This window comes from Erinaceus europaeus, chromosome 6 (genome assembly GCF_950295315.1).
Source record: "Erinaceus europaeus chromosome 6, mEriEur2.1, whole genome shotgun sequence".
Classification (NCBI taxonomy): Eukaryota; Metazoa; Chordata; class Mammalia; order Eulipotyphla; family Erinaceidae; genus Erinaceus; species Erinaceus europaeus.
Window position 1 is genome coordinate 55,138,232 of NC_080167.1, and position 14,895 is coordinate 55,153,126.

General features: G+C 39.0%; 1 protein-coding gene across 1 annotated transcript in view; it reads left to right on the plus strand.

Annotated features, from left to right (window-relative positions):
- Window positions 1-5,183: 5,183 nt before the first annotated feature.
- The window catches only part of MRC1 (mannose receptor C-type 1), a 113,581-nt gene continuing 103,869 nt past the window's right edge, over window positions 5,184-14,895 (plus strand). The window contains exon 1 of the mRNA XM_016189657.2: window positions 5,184-5,364. Coding sequence (XP_016045143.1) covers window positions 5,304-5,364 — 61 coding nt within the window. The 5' untranslated portion in view covers window positions 5,184-5,303. The remainder of the gene's footprint in view (window positions 5,365-14,895) is intronic.

Consider the following 14,895-nt stretch of genomic DNA (forward strand, 5'->3'; position numbering starts at 1 on the left):
TCAACAACCATATTTGATAAAGGCTGCTATAGAGGACATACAAAGAGTTCTGTAACTCAGTGAAAAGAAAATTAAGCAGTTTAATTTATTAACTTTTGAATTTATTTTTTATTTGTGATTAATAGTAGGTTACAAGATTGTAAGATTATAGTGTATAGTTCCACACCACTCTGCCAAAGTTCTGTGTCCTAATCCTCCCACCTCCTAAAGATTATCACCATAGTTCTCACACGTCTTAGAAACAAGGAAATCCACTTGAAAAATGATGGGAGGCCTGAATAGAAACAATTAGACAATTAGAATAAGAAAAGATGCGCCTCATCATTTGTCATCAGGGGAAATGCAAATTAGAATCTCAATATCCAAAACACTGAAAACATCTAACACTGGTGAGTATGTGAAGCAATAGGAATTCCAGATACTTTTGAAGAACAGGTGTTCAATTGTGTGTGTATACATTTTAGTTTGTAAACGCATTATAAAGTGTATATACATTTTAAATTGCTGGAAAATATAGGTAATATTGATATTTGTTGTAGTTCTGAAAACCACATTTTTTGTGTTTTGAATTTTATCTATAAAGTTTAAGTTATTTCTGATCATAAAATATTCTTTTGTCTTTTAATTTTTTTAAATATTAAAAGGGGTCACGTAGTCTAATTAAACTCTTTGTAAATTTAAATATATACCTGACAAGAACGTACACCATGACAAACACAATGTAACATCATTACAGAATTATGAAACATACAGGCTCTTTATTCTATGCCCATAGAATGCAGATTATAAATCTAAATATCTTATCTGAAATGAATTACAATTAAAGTCAAATTTCAGATAAGTAAATTGGAATTATTTTACTTATTTGTATCATTATGTTCTCTTCTTTTAAGTTGGAATTATCTTGATACCAGTTGAGCAGATTTGCTTACTTAAACGTAGTCTTAAACAAAATAGACTGCTGAGAAATGATAGATGAAGTCACTAACATTTTTGTTGAGTTAATGTTTCTTGGAACTACTGCATTTCGGTTCACAGGAGTCATCAAGTTCATCTTATATGGAATGAGTGGGTGTGCTGTGAGAGTTGTTTGAGTAAGTCTAAGAGGATATGAAACAGTTCAATACATATCTTGGTAAAAGTGAGGATTTCCTTTATCTTATAGAAACATTAGGTTAAGACTACCACAGTCATCAATAGCTAAAAGTTAGTCGCAGTGTACTAAGAGGATAGCAAGATTTGGGTTTGAGTTTTTATTTAGGTAAAATGTACGTGACATAAAACTTAACCTTTAAACAATTTTACATATACAATTCAGTATCTAAGGCTTTAAGTATATTCTTATAAACTAAGTTTATATCATGTATATAGAATATGTTTATATCTTTGGTCCAATGTGATTTGACATAGGTGATCGCAGGACCATTCTTTGAAAAAATACTATCATCTTTAAAGATCTAATGAAAATACTGGACAGAACTTTTCAGGTTTTATGTAGGGAGTCAGAACATGACACTCAAAATATGCTGCTTTGATATATTGATTACTGTGAGCTCAAGGAAATTGAGAACCAACTAATGCAGGAAGGACTGTCTACCATAATCCTTTCTACCTAATTAATAAGGCATAAATTTCCAGTAAGAAAGTTGTTGGAGAGGAGAACCTTCTTTTTTTTTTTTTTTAAAAAAAAAAACAACACATTTTAATGAGAAACAGAGAGAAAGAAAAAGAAACAGAGAAACCAGACCACTGCTCAGCTCTGGCTTAAGTTGGTGTTGGATATTGAACCTATGACCTCAGAGCCTCAGGCATGAGAGACTTTTGCATAAACAGTATGCCATCTCTACAGCCCAAGATGAGAATCTTATCACTTAAACAGGACTTCAATGTCTAGATGAGCCTATACAAATAAACCTTTCTAAATTGTCCTTACTTGCTATCAGCTTCTTCCACTTATTTATCTTAATGGAATTAATCACATCCTAGAAACCCAGACACCTTTTTATTTTTTGTCTCCAATTTATAGTCCTTTGTTAAAATGGTACATTAGCTTCTTTTACCTTTCTATGAAACTTCCCGTATTATAAAAAAAAAAAATAGCAGTATCAAATACATGCTTTTTTTTCTCCTGTTAAAAAAAGAATATATACCCAGTATATATTAAAACTTAAGTATCCACTGCGCATGGAACCTGGTTTGAGTCGCTAGTCCCCCCCCTCAGAGGGAAAGCTTTGCGAGTGATGAAGCAGAGCTGCCAAGTGTCTCTCTGTCTTGCTCCTTCTCTATTCCCCACCCCCTCTTGATTTCTAGCTGTCTCTATCCAATAAATAAATAAAGCTAATATTAAAAAAAAGACTTAAGGGAGTCGGGCTGTAGCGCAGCGGGTTAAGCGCAGGTGGCGCAAAGCACAAGGACCGGCATAAGGTCCCGGTTCGAACCCCGGCTCCCCACCTGCAGGGGAGTCGCTTCACAGGCGGTGAAGCAGGTCTGCAGGTGTCTATCTTTCTCTAGTCCTCTCTGTCTTCCCCTCCTCTCTCCATTTCTCTCTGTCCTATCCAACAGCGATGACAACAATAATAATAATAAAAAAAAACAAGGGCAACAAAAGGGAATAAATAAATAAAATAAAATATATATATTAAAAAAAAGACTTAAGTATCCATGTATTTCTGTGTTTAGGTATATCCAGACTTTTAAGTATTTCAAATCTGTTAACATTATCTATTCTCTGAACTTTTCATCATCCAAAGCTTTCTACTCCTTGAATTCACCTGAAGACCTGCTTTACCGCTTGTGAAATGACTCCTGGATAAGTGTGAAGCTGGGGGCTCGAACCGGGATACTCAGGCTGGTCCTTGCGCTTTGCACCACCTGCACTTAACCCGCTGCGCTACTGCCCGACTCCCTAAAAAGAAACTTTTGGAGGCCAGGCAGTGGTGCATTTGGTTAAGCGCATGCATTACAGTGTGCAAGGACTGTGGTTCCAGCCCCTGGTCCCCACCTGCAGGGGGAAATTCTCAGGAATGGTGAAGCAGTAGTACTGCATGTGTCTCTGTCTCTCTCTCTCTCTCCCTCTGTATCTCCCCTTCCCCTTTCGGTTTATCTCTGTTTCTATCCAATAATAAACAAACAAACAAATTAAAAAAAAACTTTTGGCTTCATCTATTTGCAACTAATTTATCAGTCCATTACTATCACTTGATTAAAAAATAAGCTTTTGTTTTATATCCTACATTTACTAGGATTTTCTCTTTCCTTTCAGAATAACCTTAAATTCAAAATGCCAAAAAACAAATAAATAAAAAGCAACAAATAGGAAGAGAACTATGTCACAATTTTTATGAGAAGCAAAGTACAACTTTATCACAAAGATGGTGAATCTTAGAGCTTTCTCCTTGAAGATAAACTATTCCTTTAAAATTTCAAAACTACAATGTTTCCAGCAACTTCTTTCTAAATTGTTAACATTTCCCACCATTCAACTGAGGGTTGACTATCTAATGATTGTTTCATAATATTCCCAGTTCATTTTTTACTTCTGAAAAATGACAAACCACAGCTCTAGGGGCTAGTATTTGAGTTGAATGAAATTTGGCACTATTTTTTCCCAGGAAGAAGTCCACCATCATGAAATGAATATACATCTTTTCAAACAAACTACCAGAATTTTTTCTAGCTAGATGATACCTTTAAACTAGAGGAGGATCACTGTGGTATGTCGGTCAGCAAGGCTTTGCATCAAACCATTTGTTACTATTTTCTTGAGAACTTTCTAGAGAACAACTTCTAGAACTTGGTCCCTCCAGAGATTACTAAGATTCCCATTTTGACTTAGCCTTTCTTCATACTTTACATGATTTCCCCACCACTTCCAGCAAACTCATTTTTTTTCTTTTTAATTTCAGATGGAACTGGGAGAGAGAAAGAGAGAAACAATAGCAACCATTAAATAGTCTCTGAAGGTTTGTTCCCTTGGTGCCATTCAGAGTTATCCCTTGTGCTGTCTGGGGCTGGAAGCTGGGTCCTCCTCACACATAGCAAAATGTGTACTTTACCAAGTGAACTATCTCCTGACTCCCCTTTAAATAAAGGCAGAGGCAGAAGCAGAAGCAGAGAAAGAAGCCAGAGCACTACACCAGAATGTGCAGTGACAAGAGTAAACAGGGAGGCCTCAGGCATGCAAGTCCTGCACTCTATTAGTTGATCTGACTTCTTAAAGGGATCAATTAGCATGAGCCCTTCCTTCTTTCCCCCCCCTCCCTCCCTCCCTCCCTCCCTCCCTTCCTTCCTTCCTTCCTTCCTTCCTTCCTTCCTTCCTTCCTTCCTTTCTTCCTTCTTTCCTTTCTCTCTTTTCCATTTTATTTGATAGGACGGAGAGGAATTTTGAGAAGAGGGGGAGATAGAGAGGGAGAGAAAGGTAGCTGCAGACCTGCTTTGCTGTTTGTGAAGTGATCCTGTTGCAGGTGGGGAATGGGAGGCTTGGATCCAGACTCTTGTGCGGGTCCTTGCACTTCGTACTATGTGTGCTTAGGTATGTCACTATCTGCCCCCCCCCCCACGAGATGTTTCTTTAGAAGCTTCCTAAGGGTGGTGGCAGTGAAGGGGGTGGATGAGAAGAGGGTGAGGGGAGAATAAAGCACTGAATATGGAAAATGAAATGGAGAATGAAGAGTATCTATTTCAACCCTGCAGAAAACGTTAGTGCTTGCTCTGTGACTTTAGAGTGGGGGTTGTCTGGAGTACCAGTAGATGAGAGCACAAGGACCTAGGTTCAAACCCTAGTACCATATGGTAGTACCACAGCACCAATGGAAGCTCCATGAGCATTATGCTGTTTTTCTCTGTGTCTCTCACACTTTCTATAAAATAAGAATGAATAATTTGACCCAGAAAGGTGGGACGGTTTCATTTCTGCCCTTCCCAGTAGCCAGGCCCTTGCCCCTTATTTGTCACTATTAATTCCCCTCTGTCCCTGTCCTCCTCTGTTCCTCTCCCACAGCTTGTCCCTTGCTGTCCCTCCCTCTCTCTTCCTCTGGGTCTGCTCTCCTCACAGTTAGCTTACCAAGCAAAGTTGTAACTTTGAATTCCTGTTTTTCCAACCCCCTCATGTGACAGGATATCTCCTTATTGGAGGTTCTCCCTAATTTCAGACGCCCTTTAAAAGGGACAGCTTCCTCCACAGTCCTTTTCTGCAGGGCAACGCTGAGAAGGGAGTAGGTGAGGGAGGAGGGAACCGGTACCCTCCTACTTCTGGTTCTTTCTTACTCCCTCCATCACTGTAAGCAGAGGAGACACTCTAGGCCATGAGGCTGTCCCTGCTCCTGGCTCTCCTCTCTCTCCTTCCTGTTGCTGTTTGGCTGTTGGGTAAGTCAACTGGAGTTTGGGGATGGTGGTGGTCATCAGACTTGGGGGCTTCGGGTACTGCTCTTCCTTTGAGGTCACTGTAGTGGATTCCCTTGCACATCTGTGAAGAGGTCAGCAGGACTCTGGGAACACTTTAGGCTCTGAGGAAACCTGCTCTCCACAGGTCACTCCTTGCCTGGAAACTGGGCATTTGCAGCTGAGAGGCACCTGAACCCACAGAACCCCCAGCTTCCTCCTGACTCTCCGGTCCCCTCACTCATTCCCTGCCTGCTTTCTCAGAGGCATTTCCTCTATGGTTTATGCATTCTTTTCGCCAATCACAATGTGTCTCTTTAACCCCAACACTTTAGCTTTTGCTGGAAAGCGGGGCAAGGGGGCAGCTCTTGCCATCATATGTCTAAGGACAGGTCATTTCCATGCATTCTTCACGATTTATCTTTTTTTTTTTTCTTATACATCATGTATTTTATTGCTAGAAAGTTCACTCTTGTTTGTGTTCTAAGTTGTTTAAAGTGGTTTATTCCTGTTTTTATTTTTCACTTCTTAAAAAAAAAAGCTTTTTTCTTTTTCTTTTTTTTTTTTTTTTTCCCTGGTGACTGGTAATTGCCTGTGAGGAACAGACTCAGCTTTTCTAATTCTTAGCGTCAGTTTCCCATTTCTCTGTCCTCAACCTGCTGATTCTGCAGGAAGAGACACCAAAGGAGAATCTTCATTCTTTTATCTTTAGATGAGCTAGAGAGAGTTTTTTTAAAATTTTTATTTAATTATTTTTTACCAGAGCACTGCATACTTCTGATTTATGGCAGTGTGGGGGACTGATTGAACCTGCAGCTTTGGAGCCTCAGGCATGAGAGTCTCTTTGCATAACCATTATGCTTTCTACCCCTGCCCTAGAGGGAATTTAACTTTGAATTTTGGGTTCCTGATCACCCTCATTTCTCTCATAACCGATGCTGATAGGGAACAGTAGGCACCCCAGGGAGGCACCCCAGGCCCTAGTGGAGGGGTCAGGACTGGGAGGATAAGTCAAACTCCTGGGAAAGCATTTGATGACAGAATGTAGAAACTCTTGTTTAAACCATCCTTTGTTTTGATCACCTTCTTGGGGAGAGCATGGGGGTAGTGTGCTGGCCACACTAGAAATAATTAAGGCCAAATCTTCTGATATCTATTCCCAGAAGTTTCTTCCAGCTGGATTAAGCCTCCAGTTCCGGAGCAAGCCCAAATTTGTGGCCTCCAGCATTAATGCTCTTCCCATTGACCAGAGCAGACAGTGTAAACCTCACACCACGCCTCAGAGCCTGAGTGTAGCCCACTCCGGTTAACTAAAATTGTTGACTTTTGCAGAAATGGAAGCAGTGGGATCCTGATATTTAGCAGTGGGAGCTGACATTTAGCAGCAATGCCAAAGCAAGTGCTGTTGGTTCCTGATGTCCAAGCAAGGTTTACTGAAGTGTCAAGATCTTCACATGCTTTCTGATAAATTGATCCTCCAAATTCTGTTCCATCATTGACATTAGTGTGTAACTGGAAATCCCCAATCTGGTGAGCAAAACAAAGGTTGATTTAAACAAGAGCTGTATTTTAAATATTTAGACAGTTATTTGTTAGCTGGTTTCTAGTTGAATTGGTTATCTAGTCACCATACTGCAGTCATGCAGTCGCCTATACATTATTTAAATGTATTTAACTATTAAACGAGCTGCCTACCAATAAGGAAATAGACCTTTATGAAAACCATGCAATTATGTGTATGTTTGTCTTTATATTTCTTTTAATACTGAATACTGCCATTGAATGACATGAATCAGTGAATGTTTTAAGATGAGGTTAGTGTTTTTTTTGTTAAATTCAGCAATTGTTAGACTACTTTTGGTATCCTGAAACATTACAAATTATGAATAAAAAGTACACATGAAAAAAAAGAATGTAGAGACTCATAAGGATCACCAAGTATTATTGACGATGAAAACACAAAAGAAGGCAGTGTGTTTTGCTCCTTGCCTCTGCCAGCAAGCTACTTTATTTCTTGTCCCTTTCATGCTTATAAAATAGAGAGAGTGATGTTACCAGCCCCATTCATTCCTTTTTGCCATATTGCAAACCTTACGTGTAAAAGGTTGATAGGTCCTAATGTTACCCGTTAAGAGCGTTGACTCCTTTACCAATAAACAGTGCTGAGAAAGATCTCCGGAGCTTAGAACTATCTGATAAGTATTTTCCTTCAGTAAGATGTTTCACCTTCATTCTGACTAGAAAACATAGCTCTCAGGAACTGGTGGATGCTGGAGAAGTACAAGGAGGCTACAGGGTTAGATGCTAGTTAGCTTTGTTTTCCTTGTGAAAGCCTGTCCAGTTAAAAGAGTTTATGTACCCCCATGGCCCCCAAAAGGTTAAAACTAGGAGAAGTGTGCAGATTCAAAAGATTATTCTGCCTCATAGAATAGCCTGGAAGTAAGTGCCCTGTCATTTAAACAAACTGGATGAATGATTCAACTTGGGCTTCATCCCACTGCAACTGAATAAAAACATATTTGGCCACACCATGAAGCCACCATTAAAAAAGGAGATACAGCTACATTTACTTTATAAATGCATTTTATTTAATACAATAAATCCAAGGTCAGCGTTACTCATTAGAGAAAGGATTGGGCTATTTTTCCCATTCATTTTTTCCCCCTTAAACTAAAAATTCATGATGCAATGTTCATTTTCTACTCACGGCATGCTTAAGTTCAAACTTCAAGCGTGAACCAGACTTGGGGGGCTAGTGGCATTCATACTGGGAAACTCAGATGCAGTCTCATTATCCCCCCACCCCCCCCCCCCAATTTACCTTACTGCTTTGAGGCAAAAAAGTATTTCTCCATTTGCTTGGGACTTCCCTCCTGTAGACAGCAGGATGCCATATTCTGATGAATCACATCCTGTTGATTCTCACAAATATGGGAGAAGCAGGGAGGTACTGAAAATCTGTTTACTTAAAGAATTAAAAAAAAGTCATAGGTAAAGGCTATCCTTCTAGAATTTTGTTTTTGAGCATCTTCATGTTGCTTATTCTTGGTGTGAGCAGCCTATATAAAAGCTTGGTTAGCAGTAGACAGGTAAACAAATCCCTACCCAGTAAGAGATCTATGACTAGCTCTCCTTACTTACTCTGATTTATTTCTTTTCAAGACAGAACCTTTTCTCCTGCCTCCCTGAGACTCCCCTCAGTCCCTACCCTCATGAGCCCCAAGAGCATTCATGCGCTAGTCTCTTCATTCATCTCTTGTGCTTTTTTTTTTTTTAGCAGGGAGGATTGCATTCAACCTTAGTGTCTATATCTTTTTTTTTTTTTTTTTTTTTTTTGCTTGTGAAGTGACTCCCCTGCAGGTGGGGAGCCAGGGGCTTGAACCGGTTTTTTAAATTTATTTATTAATGAGAAACATAGTAAGGGAAAGAACCAGACATCACTCTGGTACATGTGCTGCTGGGGATTGAACTCAGGACCTCATGCTTGAGAGTCCAGTGCTTTATCCACTGTGCCACCTCCCGGACCACCCTTAGTGTCTATATCTTGCTGGACAGAATAGAATCATGCTTGAAATTCAATGAGAGAGAGTGGCTTTGACTCAGAGCTGAGAAGTAGGATTTGGAGTGGGATTGTTCCCAGGCAAGAGTGTTGGCAAACATAATGCTTGGTGCTCAGAATGTAAAAAAAAAAAAAAAAGCAAGTGCCAGTATGAGCCTTCACTGATTTCCAGGGTGACTCTCCTACTGGGGTTGGTTTCAAGCTACTAATGTGCTGCCCCTGGAGGCAGAGTCAAGAGGAAATGTCAACAGTGAAAACACTGCAGTGGATTCCTGTTTAGCACACCCTATTCTGTATGTAATTTCTTTGTTTTATAAGTACCAAAATTTAGGTTGTGATAAGTTATGTGCTCTTTTCAGAGTCTCACAGCTAGTTAGTGATACAGCCCTCTTAGTATTCTGGATTTCTACCTTTGGTGAATCAGTGATTGGTTACCTGCCACACTAGAATTTCTTCGAGTAATGATTCCCTACTGCTAATCCAAACTAGTTTTACTTTTCATAAAAAAAAAAAAAAACATTTCTTTGTAATTTAACTTTTGTTATTTATTGTTAACCTCCCATTTTCTACACACACACACACACACACACACACACACGGAGAGACTTCAGGTACCAGGTTATTAAAGATAGATTATTTTGAAGCTATTAGCAATGCCAAGTCCTTGTCATCTCTTCCCCCTCACCCCTTCCTTTCACAGGTCTTATTACTGTTTCTAACTGTATCTGCTTTCCTCCTATAATTCAGATAGAAATCTGTGTAAGGAGTATATTACTATTAAAGGTAAAGACAGTTGCTTGGTTACATGACATTTCAGTGCTCTCTGAAGATGTTGGAAATGATTTATATATGGGAAAAAATATCATTCAGTGAAGGTGAACTTTATTTTTATTTTTTAAAAATATTTTATTTATGAGAACGATAGGAGAAAAGAGAGAAAGAACCAGACGTCACTCTGATACATGCGCTGCCTGGGATTGAACTGAGGACCTCATGCTTGAGAGTATAATGCTTTATCCACTGCACCATCTCCCAGACCACATGAAAGTGAACTTTAAAGAGTCAAAAGTACTTAACCTTACTTAAGACAAAGAGCATTGTTTGAAAAGGGAGGTGGATCAGTGGTGGGTTGCACGACCTGCATGCTTAAGGCCCTGGGTTCCATTCTCTCATCACTTGAGAGCAACAAAAGCAATATAAGGCTGAGTTCCATGAAACAGTGCTTTTCTTCTCCCTTTCTTATACAAAAATAAAATTTTGAAAAAGAATATCTGGGTGTTGTACAAGTGGCCCTCCAGCAAGGCACAGAATTTGCCATTTAAGAGGATCTGGGCTCTAATTTCCATTCCCTACCTGCAGGTGGGATGTTTCATTAGTGGAGCAGGTTACAGGTGTCTCTCTTTCTTCCTCTATCCACCCTCTCTTCCTGTTTATGTCTCTATCAAAATATAGATAAAAATAATTAACATTTTTGGCTACATTAAAAGATTGTAGGGAAAAAACTCAAGACAACTCAATAAATGCAGAAAAAAAATTCAACATCCATTTATGATAAAAAAAAAAAACTTTCATTTATTTATTGCCATCAGAGCATCACTGGGGCTTTGTGATTCTGGTCTCCCACTGGAGTTTTTTTTTTTTTTTTAATTCAAATTGACTGTGAGAGGTAGAGAGGGGGAAAGAGAATGATGGAGAAGGAAGGCATCACTCCCTTTTTTATTCTCTTTTGCATGTATGCTATGTAGTGCCAGGGGCTCTAACCCAGGTCTTTGTGCTGTACATGCTGAGCTATCTCCCAACTTTCTATAATAACTCTTTAAAAAGTAGGACTTGGTGGTCCGGGAGGTGGCATAGTGGATAAAGCATAGGACTCTCAAGCATGAGGTTCTGAGTTCAATCAGCAGCAGCACATGTACCAGAGTGATGTCTGGTTCTTTCTCTCTCTCCTCCTATCTTTCTCATTAATAAATACATAAAATCTTTAAAACAAAACAAAACAAAAAAAGTAGGACTTGACTGTCTGTTACTTGGTCTGATTAAATTATGCCTAGAGCTAATTCTTGACCATGTTCTTATGGCACCAAATCTAAATAGTAGACATATTTTGCCAGCTTATGTGTGTTAATCAGAAAAGACAGGTATGGTTCAAAGGAAGAGCATGTCAAAGAAGAACTTACCCTCTCTATTTGTGTCCTTTGGATTTTTTACTTGGAGAGTGGAAGGGATGGCATGGGCACCAGTGGTTATGCAAAATGACACATTGGTTGCTTTGCACAAATTGTCTTATTTAGAAACTCACAGATCTTCATCAGAGAAGAGGACATTGATGTCAGAATGATTAATTTAGCTAAGACAGCACAGTTAACACAAGGGGGACTCAGGCTTTGGTTGCAAATTTTCTGAACCCAAGAACTTATTTTTGTATTCTATCACTCCTCTCCAGACTCCAAGGTCACTCTTGCCTGATTCTTCTGTTCCCCTCTCTGAACTCCTGTCACAATTCTCTGTTCTCTTTAGTTTCATCTTGTCCTCAACTGTTTCAGATTGTCCTCAAGCACAGTTTGTCCAAGGTAATGATAGTAATAATAAACATGTATCAAGTAGGTTCCATGTTGGGGTGCTCTTCTCAGCAATTGATTTAGATAATCGCATTAGAGTTGCTTCTCTTTCTTCCTCTCTCCCTCCCTCCCTTCCTTCCTTCCTTCCTTCCTTCCTTCCTTCCTTCCTTCCTTCCTTCCTTCCTTCCTTCCTTCCTTCCTTCCTTTCTTCCTAATTTTTTGCCTGCAGGGTTACTGCTGGGACTCTGTGCCTGCACTATGAATCCACTGCTCCTGGAGGCCACTTTTTCCCATTTTATTGGATAAGACAGAGAGAAATTGAGAGGGGAGAGGTGGGTAGAGAGGAGGAGAGAAATATGGACACTATTTGTGAATCAACCGCCCTGCAAATGGGGAGGGGGGCTCAAATCAGCATCCTTGTGCTGGTCCTTGTGCTTTGCTACGGTACTATGTATGAACCCAGTGTGTCACTGCCGACCCCCATTGCTTCTGTTCTTGACCCACATTTTCTCCTGGTAGGGGAATGGAAACACAATGTAGTTCAGAAATTTTTTAGGGTTTCACAGTCCACTTAAGAGCGGAGTTTGATTACCTGGTAACTAACTATTGGAGTTATCTCTGACTGACATTATGCATAAAGATGGAATAATGAGCTGGCAGGGCTCAACGTGGAAATAAAGGATGAGAGAGTGCTAAATGTTTCTCCTTATCCTCCCCCTCTCTTCTCCCTCTTGTTTAGTAGAACATTGTTCAGCTCTGATTTATGGTGGTGAGGGGGTTTGAACCTGCTATTTTGGAGCCTCAGGCATGAAGAGTCTTTTTGCAGGTGGGGTAGATAGCATAGTGGTTATGCAAAGAGTCTCTCATGCCTGAGGCTCCAAAATTCCAGGTTCAACACCTCACATTACCATAAGCCAGAGTTAGGTAGTGCTCTGGTACAAAAAAAAAAGTCTTTTTGCATAACCATTATGCTATCTCCCCCATTCCATTTCAAGTGTTAACTGTTAACTTATTACATACTGTGGTTGTTTTTTAATTTTTTTCGTCTCAAAAAGAGGGAGAGGCTGATGTTCTGATGAATATATAGGAAAGTAAATAGAAAGAGAGAAGGGATAGGATCCATGACATAGATCAGAATATCAACAGCTAGAAGGACTGGTGTGGACATTCTTCATGGAGGGGAAAGGGGATTGGTACAATTTCTTTTTTTCTTTCTTTCTTTCTTTCTTTCTTTCTTTCTTTCTTTCTTTCTTTCTCTCTTTCTTTCTTTCTTCCTTCCTTCCTTCCTTCCTTCCTTCCTTTCTTTCTTTCCTTCTTTCTTTCTTCCCCTTTCTTTCTTTCTTTCTTTCTTTCTTTCTTTCTTTCTTTCTTTCAGAAAGGCAGTCTGCCACATGCAGCACCTCATTTGGAGTCTTGGAAGCTTGACTACTCTATGTTCTCCTAGTTAGTAGCATCTCTTACGCAGGGACTATTTTCTCTTGGATGTCACTGTCCCTATTAAATTCATATTTGTACTAAATGTCCAAACTCAGTGATCTAAGCTAGTTTTCTGGATACCTGGTGAGTGTATGAATGACTTAAGTGAAAAATAAAATAATTCTCAATTTTTCCAGGTTAAGAGAGATCTGGTTTTTGTTTGTTTGTTTTAATCTATTGGTTCTCATTTGTCACTGGTGAAGAGTGTCTGGCAGGAGCAGTAGTACTTCTCTGGCTCTCTGGTCTGCACAGTTTGTAGGCAGAGAGCACACTGAGGGTCAGAAGATGACCCAGTGCTCACTGATTAAGTGTGGACATTTGGAAGTGGGGCCCCAGTACACAAGGCAAGGAAAAATGAGTGGACTCCTGGAAGAGTCTACTACAAAACACCCATGTATTTCCCTTTTTCTACTGCTCTACTCTCTACATATTATTTTCTTTTGTGTTTTCATGTCAGCATTTTATTTATTGATAGTAGGGAAAGTCTGAAAATGTATAAGGCATTATAGTGTGTGATAGTTATGTCTTAATAATGTCCTTTAGTGCTCTGCTTGGGAAGTTAATTACTTGCTCAGTGCTTTTGGAAATAATTTACAGCTCCGCAAATGCTTAAAAGACAACATATGCTCATGTTATTGGACATTTAGTCTCCAGTAGTTTTTAGTTGAGTTGACATTCAGGATGATCTTCCGAAATGTATTTTGAGCTTTGACATTTCTACCTTAAAATTAATCACAGTAGAATATGTGCTCAGGGTGGTAGAGAACCAAAAAGTTGTTGAAAAATAAATGAGAGATTAGCAAGTCACAGTTAAAAAGGAAGGAGTAATATCTCTTCAATTCTGTACATCAGTTTCTGATGTGGACGTCTTAATAACAATAAAAGGAAATATACATTCCGCCCTTTAGATAACATTGCAAAGAAATGAATGTTTGCTTACCAACTGTCCTCATTTATTCAACTGTGCAGTATTTGTAAAAAAGCAATTATGTAATTAGCATAGACCTGAAAGAAAGAGTAATATGTATATAGTGTGGTTAACAGCAAACTACCACCAGTGGTCAAGGTCTTGAATCACTTTCTGAGGAAGAAATAGGATATTTAACATCAGAGACATTGCATAGGGACCATAGTGAACAAAACATGACATGCACCCAAATGGGGAGAAGAATAATGTATGCATGTAGGACCCTAAAGCATTCATTTTCCATTTCCTTGTATTGTCTTGTAAAGGCAATATCAAACTTATACTGCTTCCCCATGCCAAGGAAAAATAAAGGAAACAAGGATAGATAACTTTGTGTTGAAATAGAAGCTGTTCCCATATTGGTGACCTCAGGAGGACTACTGCACTTTCCAATGGAGGAGATGGGACACTGAATGCAGATGGTTGGAACTGTATAGAATTGTACCCTACTGTCTTACAATTTTGTAAATCAATGTTAAATCACTTATAAAAAAGAAATAGAAGCTGTTCCATTCTAAGTACTCCTTTTATAAGTAAAAAAAAAAAACATGTTTAAATGGCTTATTGGTAAAAATAGACATTCATGGAAGGAAATAATATTAAACAGATTCAGTATCGTGAATCAGTATTTTAAAATAATTTTTATTATTAGTGATTTGACTTTGGTTTACAAATTGTCAGATTTCAGTGGTATCATTTCACACCCTTCTATGTGTGGTTGTGTGCTTCATGGCACCCACTGCTGATGTCCCTTTCTCTGACAGCCATCATAATCTTCATCATTAGTCAGTATTATAAAATGTATTGATTGACTGACGAGCTGGCTCAACTGCTAGAGAATCAGACTTGCATGTCTGAGTTGCCTAGTTCACACTAGAGTGATGCTCAGGCTTATTTTTCCTTCTTTTTTGTGTTTCATGTGAAACTCTCTTATGTAGTGAATATAATAAATCTGA